Source organism: Chroicocephalus ridibundus, chromosome 1, assembly GCF_963924245.1.
Source record: "Chroicocephalus ridibundus chromosome 1, bChrRid1.1, whole genome shotgun sequence".
Lineage (NCBI taxonomy): Eukaryota > Metazoa > Chordata > Aves > Charadriiformes > Laridae > Chroicocephalus > Chroicocephalus ridibundus.
The window spans coordinates 198,054,944-198,069,606 of NC_086284.1; the positions used below are offsets into that span (position 1 = coordinate 198,054,944).

The following is a 14,663-nucleotide window of genomic DNA, read 5'->3' on the forward strand; positions in this document are numbered from 1 at the left end:
CCGTCTCTTCAGTGCCTGCCTTCTGCAAGCTCGAGTGAATATTGAGTATGTAAAACCAGCAGGTGCCATGAAGTATTGTCTCGCTGTATTTTTCTTTTCTCTGAAAAAGGCAGGAGGAAACAAAAGAGGCGTTTCCAGATCTAAGGTTTGAAAAGAGATAGGAAGTCAATGAGGCAGTCAGTATGCCTGAGCTCCCCATCGAGGTCTGAAAATCACCTGAGGTTCTTGTTCATTTTTTTCCTCCCTTTTTTTTCCTTCTGTCTCCTGCTTTGTCATCAGAGACTTTCCACAAGAGTATTCAAGCTGTAGTAGCAGCAGCCATAGGAGAGGAAAACTTGGAGGCTGTGCCTAAGAAGAAAAGAAAAGAAGAAGGTGGAGGGAGGAGGAGTTGTAAGGAGATGTGAAAAGATGTGTAAGGGAGGAAAAATAAAAGGGCTTTTTAAAAACTGTCATGAACATTAATTTGAAGGGCAGAGAGAAAAAAAACACCCCACTTTAATCTCAGAGCAATCAAAAAGAGCAACACTACCACGGACATGCAAATGGTCCAAATGAAAGTTTAAAGAATTTCAAGAAAGACAAACCCCTGCGATTTATCTCCAGCAGCAGAAGCCAGGAAAATTCTCCATTCCTCAGCTATGTGTTTCTTGGCTCCCAACATTCAATAAACTTTCCGTTTCAAGAATTTTCCCCATCCTCCTCTGCCTCTCTCTCTTTGTGGCTTGCATTATCAGCTGCTGAAGTACAATATATATTGTAGTACTCCATTAAGTGCGGTTGACAGCTTCCCATTTTCATAGAGCTTCTGTCCCACCTCTCAGAAGTTCTGGATAAATCACTGGCACAGCCAGATAACTACATTAAAATGAAGAATGCGGGAATCTGTTAAACCTAAATGGGAAAACAAAATCAGGAGAAATGGAAGAATAAGTAGGATGATGAGACAGGGAATCACGCAGCAAACATCGTCAAGCCCAGGGTAGAATTAGGGGGAACAGATTTTTTTGCATAGGGCTTTTTGAATCACTTGCTATATTTGTGTTTCATTCATTTATGGGTTAAAATTGATTTATCCCATTGATTTATGGCATAAATTTCATACAGCCTTATTATTGTTGCTCATACATGATTCTTCTATTAAGTCCCATAACATTGTAATATAACAGGAAGAAAAAAAACTATGGCTCTGCCTCGTGCCAAAATGCTGCTTGGCTTCAAAAGTCTCTTTGCCGTTCTGTGTAGCCATATCACAGTGAGGAAATTCCTGGCTGTTTCCAGCTCTCCTCTCGCCGCCCTCAAGTCAGGAAAGGGGTTCATGCGGGTTCGAGCTGGTGGCGCTCTAAAAGGCTGCGGCTGCGTTGGACACCCCCAGCGTGGTTTGGTGCTTCTGTTTGGAGGAGGAGAGGAGGGCAAGATGGATCGCCTGGCTGCGACCTCTCCAGTCTCGTTTGTGCAATATGTAGGGAAAGTAAAGCTTCACACACGCTGGAAACGTCATCCTTTTGATTTGGTTATTTTTTTGTGCATGTGATTAATGGTTAATTACAAGGGAGAACTGGTTCTGGCAAGGAAGGAGCCAGAATAGTTTGTGTTTGTTTCCACGTGGTCATGCTCAGACTCCCCCACACTGGAAAAAAATCCGCCTCCTTTTTTGTTTCTTCCAGGGGAAGTCCAAAACCAGTCCTTGAAGATGACCTTAGCACTGAAAACAAGCAATGCGTTGTTGTAGCGTGGAGCTGGTGACACAGAGTCCTTTTACTATCAGTATAAATGCATTTTTTTCCTTGAGCCGTAATACCCTTATTATTGCAGGGAAAGCCAGCAAATTAAAGCCATCCCAACTCCCTGGGTTTTCCTTCCCATGCTCCAGGCTTTCACTCTCTCTCATTTTCTGCTGGTCCCTCAGATAAAAGAAAGCAAAAAAGTTTTCCCAAGTTGCAGAAAGGGTAAAATAACCCAGGGCTTGCGTGGAGCTGGTGGGCATCCATGGGGCGGTCCCTTCTTTCCGCCAGGCTTCTCTGGCCGCCTTGCACAGCGGTTGCTGCAGGGAGCCATCCCCCCTCGAAACTCGGGCGGCTCAGACACTGCAGCGGGTATTTGCACTTGGGACCAAATTAGATTTAGCCATTTGCAGGATCAGTGAGCGTAAAAGTGTCTGTAAGCAACTTTGGGAGAGTCTGGAGGGGCCTGTGGCCCTGTGCCGACTGCAGACTGATGGGAGCTGGATGTTGGTCCATAGGGCATCACTGGGCTTAGTGCTCTATGAGGCTGGGAGAAAAAAAAAATAAAAATTTTTGTTAGTTAGGAGACCTCATGGTTTTAACAAAACTGTGAAGCGGGTCAGAGAGAGGATTCTGTGGGTTCAGATTCCTGCCGAGTCAGCTGCTTGCTATTAAAGACGTCACTCGTCTGCTTTTCTCGCAGATCAACTACATCTTTGTAACACTGAGAAAGCGAGGCCTCATTAAAATGAGCGCTTCATTTCTACTGAGAGAACGCAAAAAAGATGGAGGCCTGAATGTAGAAGCCCAAATTGAAAGGGAGGTGTGGTCCAGGAGGGCAGGAACGCAGGTCTGTTTCGGCAGCGTTTCTCATCCCTGCGTGTGCTCCTGCCTGCATCAGCGGGGCTGTATTGTGTATATGCAGCCCTGTTATTTGAGGTGATAATACAAACACTTGTCTTTATAATAAAAATTGCAATAATAAAAATCAGGATTTGAAGAGACCTTTCAGGCACAAGCTACCTGGGTCTGAGAGTGGTTTATACTCCGTAATTGCTGGTAGCTAATGCTGTAGAATGAGGTCTTTCCACAGCAGCTCTTTTTATTGACTTTTTTTTTAAGCTACTTGGCACTGTGAACGTTTGAAGATACTTTCACTTAGAAGAATTGTTTTGATTCCTAAGAGCAGCAAAAAACCCACCCTTGAACTATGGCAGAATCCATGGTATATCAGATTTTCAAAATCAAAACGCTGCCAGTCTGGCTGTAGTAAACCAGGGAATTCATTAGAGTTCATTTGTGGTGCACGGCTCTGCGTCTAAGAGCACATATAAATCTGCAAAGCACTATTCTCCTTTTTCGTTTACCTGCTGATGTTGCAGAGACAGCACATTATTGGAAGTTCTTGAATGCGATCACAAAATAAGTGCATTTGTGAGTCTCGTTACCTGTTGTTAATGCTCTTTTCAGTGACTCCTAGTTGAAAAATTAAGACTCACATTGCTCCCACTTGCTCTGAATTTGGATCTGGATCAGAATATTAAATACTTTGGAGTTCAGGTGTGCGCGGATGAAAGGTTTTGCTTCAGACTGCTAATAGTGTTATTAATTTAGCTTGAAGCTAATGACATAATTATTAATGTGAACTCTGAATTTGCTAGCTGTTTGCCTCGCTTAAATTTCTGACTTAACCCTGCCGATTTTGCACCAAGTTCATGAGTGTCCATGGCAGGGAGATGCTGGGATCCTGGTGGATATAGGACCTACTGTGAAAAGCAGTTGTGCTCCTCAGCTGTTAATGCAATTGCAGTGCCTGGAGAGACCTTGTCCATGTTGGAAAGGCCTGGAAACAGGAAGACATTTCTGTTTGGGTTGCTGGTCCATTTGTATGTGGCGATACCGTTTTACTGTAGTCGCGTGAGATACTGGAGCTGGATGAGATCCCCTGTTTCATCCCCACCCTCCCCACTTGGCAGCTGGGAGACACAAGGAAGGCAACAGGTTGGATGATCTCTGGTAACGTGACTGGTGGTTCAGATTCTCAAAACCCATTTTCTGCCTTTGTGGGAAGCTTGATAGGGATGACCTTGTAGGTAAAGCTCAAGAAAAGTCCTTAAATACTATTTGGGTGGCCTTGCGCGTGCCACATTGGTTAATCCTTTCAAACTTCTCCCTTTGTCCTTGAGCTCCCAACTAGCCAGGCTGTGGGATGCCTCAGTATCTGCTCGAGTTAATGGGCTCTCTCTGGGAGTGAGTTATCTGAGCTCTTTTTGCAAGAGCCACCGCTGATACCTCAGATCTTCTGAAAGATGAGAGTCTCTGGAGTGATCTAAGGATCTTCTTCCCTGTGCCCCTTTCCCAGGATAATCATCCTGTGCACGCTCTCCTCTTCTGGCCACCGCTGGCCTCTGCTGATGCTGCAGGTACGAGCGATAGGTTTACTCCAGAGTACAGCTCATTCTTGCCAGATGAAATCATGGTATAGGAAACCTTTGGTTTTGGTAACCTGAGTTTGTGATTCCATGTCCCATATGAGGACACCCTATATCTTAGCAAATTGTGTTTCTAAGAGCAGTGAAAGAGAAGGAAAATGACTCCTTTTATGTTTGAGCAGTACAGGCTATCACAACTTCTATTGAAATGGATATCGGTTTTTCATTCCCTGCAAAGTGACCTCCCACAGCTCACTGGCCCACAGGTCCCATCTGCTACCAGCAAACCGTCACAACGAAAGGGATGGACACCCAGCACAGTGGTCCCTGTTCTCGGTGGTTCTACAAAACCAATTTTGGACCTATGCCATAATCTACAAAAGAAGTTCTTCTCTCTCCAAAGCTTTTCCAGCATATTGTCTTGCTCTTAGGAAATGGGTTTGAATCCCATGGAGTGTTTTTCCAGGTGATTTCTTCTCTGAATCAGCGAACCCCATCGTTGATTGGTTTTAGGAAATAATAATAAAAGTTTTAGCTGGGGAGGAGAGTGCTCACATTTATCTACAGTTCTCACAGAATTAGAAGCTTTGAAATCCAAACTGAAAATCTGTTCATCCCCTGCCTCACGTGCATGCTCCAATTCCTGTTTTGAATTCCTTTTAGCTTGAAAATGAAAGCTGAATTCTTTTTGACTTACGTCAAACCTATCAGAAGCTAACAACAAAGTTATCTAAATGAGGTAGAAGAGAAATTTCTTTTAATTCCTATTTCCCAAAATCTCTAAGCAATTTTGATTTTTACCTATTTATGTTGCAAATTTTGGATCTTTTCACCAAAATTTTTGGTCTTTTTATGAATTTTTTTACCTCTTTTGGATCTCCATTATTAGGGGAAATTTTGCAGTGAGAACCACAGTTCTCTGCATCACTTACTGTTAAAAGCACATCAGTATCTTCCTCTCTTGGCAGAAGTGTTTGTCTCTAGACCCATAATTTCAAGTAACACAACTTTTATCTGGATGAGGTAACAGAGTTTAATTCAGTGTATATATATGGTTAGTGAGGAACAGCTCTGCAAAAACACCGCAGAAGCTAAACTGGTGAGATTATTCCTTCGCTGAAGACTTTCTTGCCCATCGTTTATGGGAATATCACTTGTTTTAGTTCTCAGTTATTCCGATTTCAGGCAGAACTTGGCATTCTTTCATGTCAGCTGAAATGAATGTAAGAAATTAAGTAACATAAAGCTAAAATTATATTGAAGGCCAAAAACAGGTGACTGGGGATGGCTGGAAAGTTGAAGGTTCTGTACAGCAGAGGATTGTGCAGTGAAGGAGGAAAACACCTGCCACATCCATGTCAGCATGTTGCTAGTGCTAATTCTTAAGGGTATTTATAACACTCAGTAGTCAATTTGTAACTCGCTTTGTACCCGTAGATTATAGATGCTCCTTTTTTTCCTGCATGCCTTTTGAAGAATTGACTTACTTAAGGTTATTGGTCTTGCTTGAGTAGAAAGACATAAAGTTATGGGTACTTAAATTAAAATTGATCTAGCAGTGGGGCAGAGCACTGGTAGATCTGTCATTCCAACACGGTGCCACTTTATGGCAGTTCCCCTGTATGAAGTGTTCTCCTGGGTGCTCTGCGTTTCCTGCACTAGAGTTTCATATTTCTTGTAGCAGCAAGACACTGTTTTTCAGTGGGTTTCTTGTAAAGTGCTTGATTGCTGCCATCCCACTTTCCTTGTCACCTGTCAAGTCTCTGAGAGACTGGGGAGGGTCTGTATGTTATTTGTACTTTCTTTTTAATTAACACCCACCTTTTTATAATAATTTTTTTCTCTTTGGGAGTGTGTTTATTATTACTGCCATCCTTCTGGGATACTCATCGAAATCCCGTTCAGTTGTCTGTAAGGTATATGAATCAGAATAGGAGTATGTTTTGAGATGGGGGAAGGGGTAGGCAAGGCAATGATGAAAAAGGGAGGAATCCAAAAAGGAAATGACTTTGCAATTTTGATAATCTTGATGGGAGAGTGATAAAGATGACTCTTAAGATATCGCAGGGGGCAGGCAGCAAGAGGCAGGATGGAGACAAGACTTTGAAAGAGAGAAAAAAGTGATGTGGTCAACTGCTCTGTTGGGTTTCTTTTATCCTGAGTCTGCCAAGGGCTTAAAACTAAGTGCAAACTGAGGTCAGAGGGTGTACGTCAGTTCTCAGGACCAGGGCATGACTTTGAGTAAGCCACACAGGCCCACGTGTAATTAAACTATGTGATTAAGCCATTGGAAATACATTTGCCATGCTGAACATCTCAGATTCCGTGCTCCAGCCTGGGCTTCTTACTCATTTTCTCTTGTGTTTCCATGATTTTTTCATCTAAAGCAGAAGTTTTTCACAACAGGAAACTGTTACTTGGTACATTTCCATAGCACCTAACTCAATAGGGCATCTGCCCTGCAGGTCCTACCACATCAGCTTGCCATAGCAGGATTCCTCCAGCTGCTACTTCCCAATTAAGTTAAGATCAGGTGAGAATGAGCTGTGGTTGTAGTGCATCTCATTTCATTTTGTTTGCTTTTTTCTTTCCTTAAGCCTGGTATTTGAGAAGTGCATGGGAATTTACTTCTGGATCTTTTCCATAGCATATTTAGTTGTTCTTTACTGTTTGCTTTGAAGCGGGGGAGGGAAGGGGAAATGAAACCAGTAGGTACAGGGAATGAAGAACTCGTGCCTTGCATGGAGGTCTGAGATAACCTGACAGTGTTTGGCATGAGATTGGAGTGGCAGGGAGTAAATGCCAAAAAAAAAAAAAAAAAAAAAAAAAAAGGAACCAAAACAAAACCCAACAACCCAGAATTAATGGAGAATTCATGTAGGTCTGAATAATTTAAGTCAAAAATTTGATAAGTAAACAAGGCAGCAAATAGCAGGGAGGAAGCAGTACCCATTTTTGTACGGAGAGGTGAATTACTTCTGTAGGAGTGTGGTTAAGAGGTGCAACGTGTACTTTTCCTTGAATTCTGGCTCTGGCATGAACTAGCAAGGCTCTTCGTTCTGTCCGTGGGACAAAGGCAGGTGTACTGCAAGTGCAGGCTCTGTGTCATTAAGCTGGGTGCCACAAATGGACAAAATGGTTCTTTAATGCACTGAAATAAATGGACATGGAGGTGAACCGAGTACAGAAATTAAGGTACAATAAATTACTTTCCATTCATTTGAAGCATATTTTATAAGTAGAGCTATTTATGGCTTTTTTTGACTGAGAGCAGAGATGATAATAATCTGACAATAATTACCTTGTGGGAAAAACAGGAACAAATGAATCTGAATTCTTCGGCGTTTGATCCTTGTGCAATAGATAGTAGAATGATAAAACTTTTTATGGAATAACATTGCAGTAGTATGTCAAGCTGTTTTTTTATTTCATTGCAGATAACTGTAAGGGAAAATATTTGAAACTAGATGACATGCATTATGACATACCGTTTAGCCACGGAGATGTAAGCTGGGATCAAAGCTCGTTTGGAAAATTGAGGTCCTTAGGAGCAGGAAGAAAAGAGGAGTTTCTGACAAACAATATCAGAATTCTTCTGGGTTCCTTAGAGCGGGTCTAAGGCTGTTGCAGAGAGGTCCAGCACTTCATTACATTGCAAGGCATGTGCTGAAGTCCGTGTGTCTGAAGAATGGGTTATAACTCTTAGCCTTTTCTTGGTCACTGTCATATGAGGTCAGCCTATCATTAGAAGTCAGGCTTCTGCTGTCAGTAATGTACTGTCTCTTCTTTGACCTCATTTTACAGTTAGCTACTCAGTTTGGTACATGATAAAAACTTCAGCAAAACAAGATTGAAGTTAGTTTTTTATTTTGTCTTCATTATTATCCTGTTAGGAGTTAGAATCACTCTGCTTTTAGAAAAGCAGTTCTCACAGTTACCCGCAGGTTTTCTGCGTAGAGGAGCAAACTGCAGTCAATGCTGGAGGGCAGGAGTTGTCTTTCTGCATTGCTGGCGATGCCGGGGTGGTTTGGGGAGCTGGCAGATGGCTTGTGCTCACCAGAGTCCTCCCCTCCCTGCTCGAACTTCTGCAGCATGGTTGTTGACGTTTAACCTCAGTTACCCAGTATAAATGATGATTCAGGCAATTCACATCCCACCAGAATCTATTGCTGCTGCCAAAACAGAAGTTATAGCTGACACAGGAGCATGGTTTCTTTATTATTATTTTTATTATTTTTCTTTTCTTATTTCGGTTCCTTGTTTTGGCATTCTATGCTATTTTCCTCCTCCTACAAGGCTTTTGCCCATTAGATTACTTTGTTAAATGTTTCTCTTTTCTGGGTTTTATTTTTTCCCTTTTTCTTCACAGTTCCAGATGTTTTCAGATTTAACTTGAGTTTCCCTGTAAGTTTACAGGTTCTTTCCTCATCAGGCTATGGAGGCACATGGCTAACTTTGAAAATGAAAACACTGTAGCTCGTATTTGTTTTTCAGTACTTCCTCCAAGCAGTATTTACCTTTTCCCCCTAACGTCGGGGTGTCCAAGCATGCCACCTTCAGTTTTCTGCTCTCAGAACTAAACACTTGCAGAAAACATTGACAAAATGTTTTGTGCTTAGGACGCCAGTTGGGACTTGCCTCCTCATTTAACTCTTCAGGTTAAAATGGTAGGTCTTGTTACAAGTTTCATAAGGTCTTTGGTTAATTCCAAACAGCCAGGTGATCTGCTTGAGAAGGAAAATTCTGAAGAAAACCCAAACCAGTAACAGAATCTTGATCCCATAAAACTCTAAGGGGTGTTCTTAAGGCAGATTTTAAACTATTAAATTGCAGTGCGGAAGTGAATTGAAATGTTGGACTGTAATGCATACCAGCAGTCAAAGGCAGTGTTGCGTATTAAGGGCTCTACCATCAATGTCTCGAACACTTTTATGTAAATTCTCCCCCTCTATTAAGGAGGAGCCACTTGAAACATGGATCCTGCAGCTTATTTTTAAAATCTCTACAATAAATAACCCACACTGTATGAAGCCGTCTGGAGAAGCAGTACCACTTCTTGGCACTCTATGTTGTTTCAAATTGTCTGTTGTTCTCATTGTGCTCTAGCAGAGAGATTGATTATCTAATTGTTTATATGATAATCATTTAGACATATGACCTTGTTTAATCCTTCCCCAACATATTAAATTGCTAGGCAATTAACAGGGTTTGAGGCTTTCCATAATCTTCATGATGTCTACACATGCATAAGGATAAGTGTAGTTGTGTCTGATATCATGAAAGAAAAAAACATTCATGTTGCTGAATTTTTGTGTAAATTTTATTTTTCAATATGTTTCATGTTCTTCTTTTCTTTCCCTTTTTAGGTATTACATAGAAATGGCTTTATGGATCTGGAAACTGAGCATTTTGAGCTGTTTTTGCATCACCTTATCCAGAAATGAGGAACTGAAATTTTTCCAGAGCACTTCAGAGCTAAATCATCTAACAGTGGATAATGACACTGGGATAATCTATTTGGGAGTGGTAAATGCTCTGCATCAGCTTACAGAAAACCTGGAAGTAATAAGGTCTGTAGAAACAGGTCCAAGAAAGGACAACAAAAAATGCACACCTCCCATTGACGAGAATCAATGTAAAGAGGCAGTACTGACTGACAATTATAACAAACTCTTGTTGCTGAACAAGGCAGATAAAACAATTGTGGTGTGTGGAAGCCTTTTTAAGGGAATCTGTGCCATCAGAGATCTAGAAGACATCAGCAATGAGAAGTATTATGTAGACAGTAGCGGAGAAAAGTCTTTTGTAGCAAGCAACGATGAGAATGTATCAACTGTGGGACTGATCACTTCCTTGAATAATGACCGAGTGCTGTTTGTTGGGAAAGGGAATGGACCAAATGATAATGGAATAATAATCAGCACTCGGCAGCTCTATGAAAGGGATGGAAAAGACATTTTTGAAATGTATACGGACTCGGCAGCTGTTAAGTCAGCTTATCACTCGTCAAGCACACAACAATTTGTGTCAGTCTTTGAGGATAAAAATTATGTTTATTTTATTTTTAATCAGCAAGAGAAACAGCCCGTCAATAACCGCACACTGATTGCGCGTCTGTGCAAAGATGACGCCCATTATTATTCCTACTTTGAAATGGACTTGGGTTGCAAAGATGATGATGGTGCCTACGACCACTGTCATTCTGCTTACGTCACTACCCCAGGAGAAGAGCTGGCTGAGAGCATGGCTCAGCAGAGACAAACCACGGATGCTTTCTCAGATGACAAAGTTCTTATTGCACTCTTCAGCAAAGTAAACAAAGATAACGGCTCTCTAAAATCTGCCATGTGTGTGTTTTCCTTGCGGCACATCAATGAAAAGATGGAAAAAAACCGGAACGATTGCTACACTAAAAAGAACACCAGCTCATTTTACAAACTTTTTTCAACAGAAAACCCGTGTGCATCACATGGACTGGTAATATCACTATCAGTTTTACAATCTGTGTTAGAATCAGTGGAAAATATAAAACTGCATGTTTTGGGCAGCTTTGAGCTAAGCCTATAGTGAGATCAGATGACTGAAAACTCAATAGCTGGATTCACTATAGAAATGCAATGTGGATGGGAGGGTTGCAGAACAGGTCAAGCAAGAAGTGGCAAGATAGTAATAATTTTGAGTTTTTAAAAAAAGATTTGATGTCTCCTGAAAGGTTAATATTGGTTTCATAAATGCATTTCTTTTGAAGGTTTTCTTCTGGTATGGAAATTACTGAGTCAAATGCAGTGATTTGTTGCACCCATAATCAGCTTCTGGACAATCACTGTAGACAATTCTGGTTTCAGCCAACGTATCTATAATGTTTTTAAATGGTATTAAGAATCTTGTAGGTGATATCTTGAGTTCAGTGTTGTTTCTCCCTTGGATTTGAATTTTCAGATAACTGGAAATGCGTGTGTTTCTTACATTCAGGCGGTGTTCATATTTTGCTCTGGCTCAAAATACTTCCATAGCATGATGGCCATCTTCGTTTTCTTCTTATGGTTTGTCATTACCTTGGCTGTAAGGTTTTTGGAGGTCATTGTTACACCCCTCCAGATACTGTTCTTTAGTTTATGACTGCGTCTCTGAGAGGCAGTTTTCAGTGTCTCTGTTGACTTTATGATGTTTTCGCTCATACCACAACCTATTCCCAAGCCCTGCTTGTTCATGCCATTCATTACTGCAGCCAACACTAAACTGTGTCTTCAAAATCTTAAAAATAACTCAGCCAGCTTTTAGGAGAATGTCTTAATTCCCCAACCTGAGCAGGTTACACACTTGCATAAGCAGCTCTTTGAGCACAGCTTGGGAAGTGGTGTGCTACAGTCCAGGAGTGAACAGCTGAAGAGGTGGGGCATGGGAATACCTTATGGTGGTATTGACCCAGAATCCTTCATCTCATGAAACCACAGCCCTCTCCCACACAGTAGATCGCCAGCACTGATAAGAAGCCAAAAGATCACTTTTTGCTTCTGAATACCAGTGTATTCAGTGTATTCACCAGTGTACCAGTGTATTCACTGAATACCAGTGCAGTACCCTGCATCTGAGGTGAGCATCAAACATAGAAATCCTGAATGTGACAAGTAGAGCAGCCCTCATTTCCGGCAAAAAGGAGGTGTGGATTTCAGATCAAAAAGACAGTCTTGTTACCAAATATAGCAGAAAAGGCAAGGTGTGAATGAACTTCCTTCTGGTGGCACTCCCTGCAGCTCAGGATTAAAGCATAGCGAAGAGGGAATGTGTTGAAGTTCACGAGACGCTTGCCAGTGGGTTGCTTTTGTATGGATAGCAGCAAATTAAGAAACAAAATGGCATTAAAAAAACAGTCTTCCAACACAAAATTGGTCAACCCAATCTATATGACATGTTCATTTTAATTAAACAAGCTGGTTACTTTTTCAACTGTGCTGCTATGCTGAAACAGAAACAAAAAAATTCTCTCCCCATGTCTCCTGGAACGTGAAAGCATTGAAGCAGTTTGCAATTAGCAGGCTGCTTTCTGATTGCTGCCTGTTGGCTGGGGGAAAACGGGCAGACAATCCATTTCTCTCTTTCTACTCTTCTATGTCTGAGGGGTATTATACTGCCTGGTAATAGGGTTGCACTTCATTCTTAGTGCTGTATTAGTGATCTGAATGTTTAACATTGCTCTGTATTGCTATTCCTTATTAGAATGCAAGCAAAAATTTCCCCTGTGGCTCCGAACACTTGCCGTACCTTTTGGGAAGTAAGAATGGTGTTATAGAGAAGCCGGTACTGCAAAAAGAAGGGATGAATCTCACGGCCGTCACTGTGGCTGTGGAGAACGGGCATACCGTGGCCTTTCTGGGAACGTCAGATGGCAAAATTCTTAAGGTAATGAACTGGACTTAAAAGACTGGAAGATATTTAACAGGTCGCGAACTGTAGTGGTAGCATACTTCTACTCTGAAAGTAAGTGGGATTTCTAAGATTACATACCAGGAGCAAATTCTCTTGGAGCTTGGTATTTTTAATTTCAAAGAAAAAACACATTATTTCTGATGTACCTCAGCTATCCGATACACAGATTGAATTAGCATCGCCTGAATGACACTTTTCCCAAAGGATTAGATACCTACTGAGAGCCCTATATAAACAGCCTTAGGTAATCTAGCAGCTGCTCTAGCCTTATCTCTATTCAAGCCCATACTAGTTTAAGAGCAACTTTTCATTTTTTAATCATTTTGGCCATTCAGTGAATAGAGATGGCAATACAAAGGCCAAGCTGGAGCTCTGCTAAATTCTGACTGTGTGGTGGGGGGCTCCAGGGTTCACGTGTTTGTGGAGTTAAAATGTCAAGACTGCAATGCCAGATACCTTCTTTTGCTTGAAGGAGGATGATGGCCATGTGCCACTACATGGTTTGAAATTTTAAGCTGAAACTGTTGGTTACCATAAGGGAAGATGACAGATTTGAACACGTTCAGGTGCAAAGGCTCTGAATTGAGAATTTTAATTTTACAGCACTAAAATAAATCAGTATTTACAAAAAAACTCTGATACAAATACTATCTATTGTGAGCAGTGAGCAATTTCTTTTCATGACTTTTATGCTTTGCTTGCTGCTTTTGATGACATATACTTCAAGTTGAAATGTTTTCCCTAATGTGAATTTGTGAACTTGAGTAAAAACAGGATTTTCATTAATCATAGAATCGTAGAGTCTTCAAGGTCTTAAATCGACCTTTAAGATCATTGAGTCCAACTATAAACCTAACACTGCTGAGTCCACCACTAAACCATGTCCCTAAGTGCCACCTCTACACATCTTTTAAATATCCCCAGGGATGGTGACTCCACCACTTCCCTGGGCAGCCTCTTCCAATGCTTGATAACCCTTTCAGTGGAGAAATTTTTCCTAATATCCAATCTAAACCTCCCCTGGTGCAACTTGAGGCCATTTCCTCTCGTCTTATCGCTTGTTACTTGGGAGAAGAGACCAATCCCCACCTCACTACAACCTCCTTTCAGGTAGTTGTAGAGAGTGATAAGGTCTTGCCTCAGGCTCCTTTTCTCCAGACTAAACAACCCCAATTCCCTCAGTCACTTCTCATACGACTTGTGCTCTAGACCCTTCACCAGCTTTGTTGCTCGTCTTTGGACACACTCCAGCACCTCAGTGTCTGTCTTGTAGTGAGGGGCCCAAAACTGAACACAGTACTCGAGGTGATGCCTCACCAGTACTGAGTACAGGGGAACAATCACTTCCCTAGTCCTGCTGGCCACACTATTCCTGATACAATCCAAGATGCTGTTGGCCGCCTTGCCCACCTGGGCACACTACCGGCTTATATTTAGCCAGCTGTGAGCCATCACCTACAGGTCCTTTTCTGCCAGGCAGCTTTTCCAGCCACTCTTACCCAAGCCTGTAATGCTGCATGGGATCGTTGTGACCCAAGTGCAGGACCCGGCACTTGGCCTTGTTGAACCTCATACCATTGGCCTCAGCCCATTGACCCAGCCTGTCTAGGTCCCTCTGAGGAGCCTTACTTACCCTCAAGCAGATTAACACTCCCACCCAACTTGGTGTCATCTGCAAAGATACTGAAGGTGCACTCAATCCCCTCATCCAGGTCATTGATAAAGATATGAAACAGAACTGGCCCCAGTACTGAGTCCTGGGGAACACCACTCATGACCGGCCGCCAACTGGATTTAACTCCATTCACCACCACTCTCTGGGCCTGGCCCTCCAGTCAGTTTTTTACCGAGGGAAGCGTATGCCCATCCAAGCCATGAGCCATGAGTTTCTCCAGGAGAATGCCGTGGGAAACGGTGTCAAAGGCTTTGCTAAAATCAAGGAAGACAACATCTGCAGCCTTTCCCTCATCCACTAAGTGTGTCACCTTGTCATAGAAAGAGATCAGGTTAGTCAAGCAGGATGTGCCTTTCATAAACCCATGCTGACTGGGCCTGATCGCCTGGTTGTCCTGTACATGCCGCA

At 42.1% G+C, this 14,663-nt stretch overlaps 1 protein-coding gene across 5 annotated transcripts in view; it reads left to right on the forward strand.

The window, feature by feature from the left end:
* Positions 1 to 14,663, forward strand: part of PLXNB2 (plexin B2) — a 260,188-nt gene that overhangs the window by 169,544 nt on the left and 75,981 nt on the right. For all 5 annotated transcript variants that reach the window (XM_063323324.1, XM_063323326.1, XM_063323328.1 and 2 more), the window contains 2 exons: positions 9,520 to 10,630; positions 12,371 to 12,553. In XM_063323324.1, the coding sequence (XP_063179394.1) occupies positions 9,520 to 10,630; positions 12,371 to 12,553 (1,294 nt within the window). The remainder of the gene's footprint in view (positions 1 to 9,519; positions 10,631 to 12,370; positions 12,554 to 14,663) is intronic.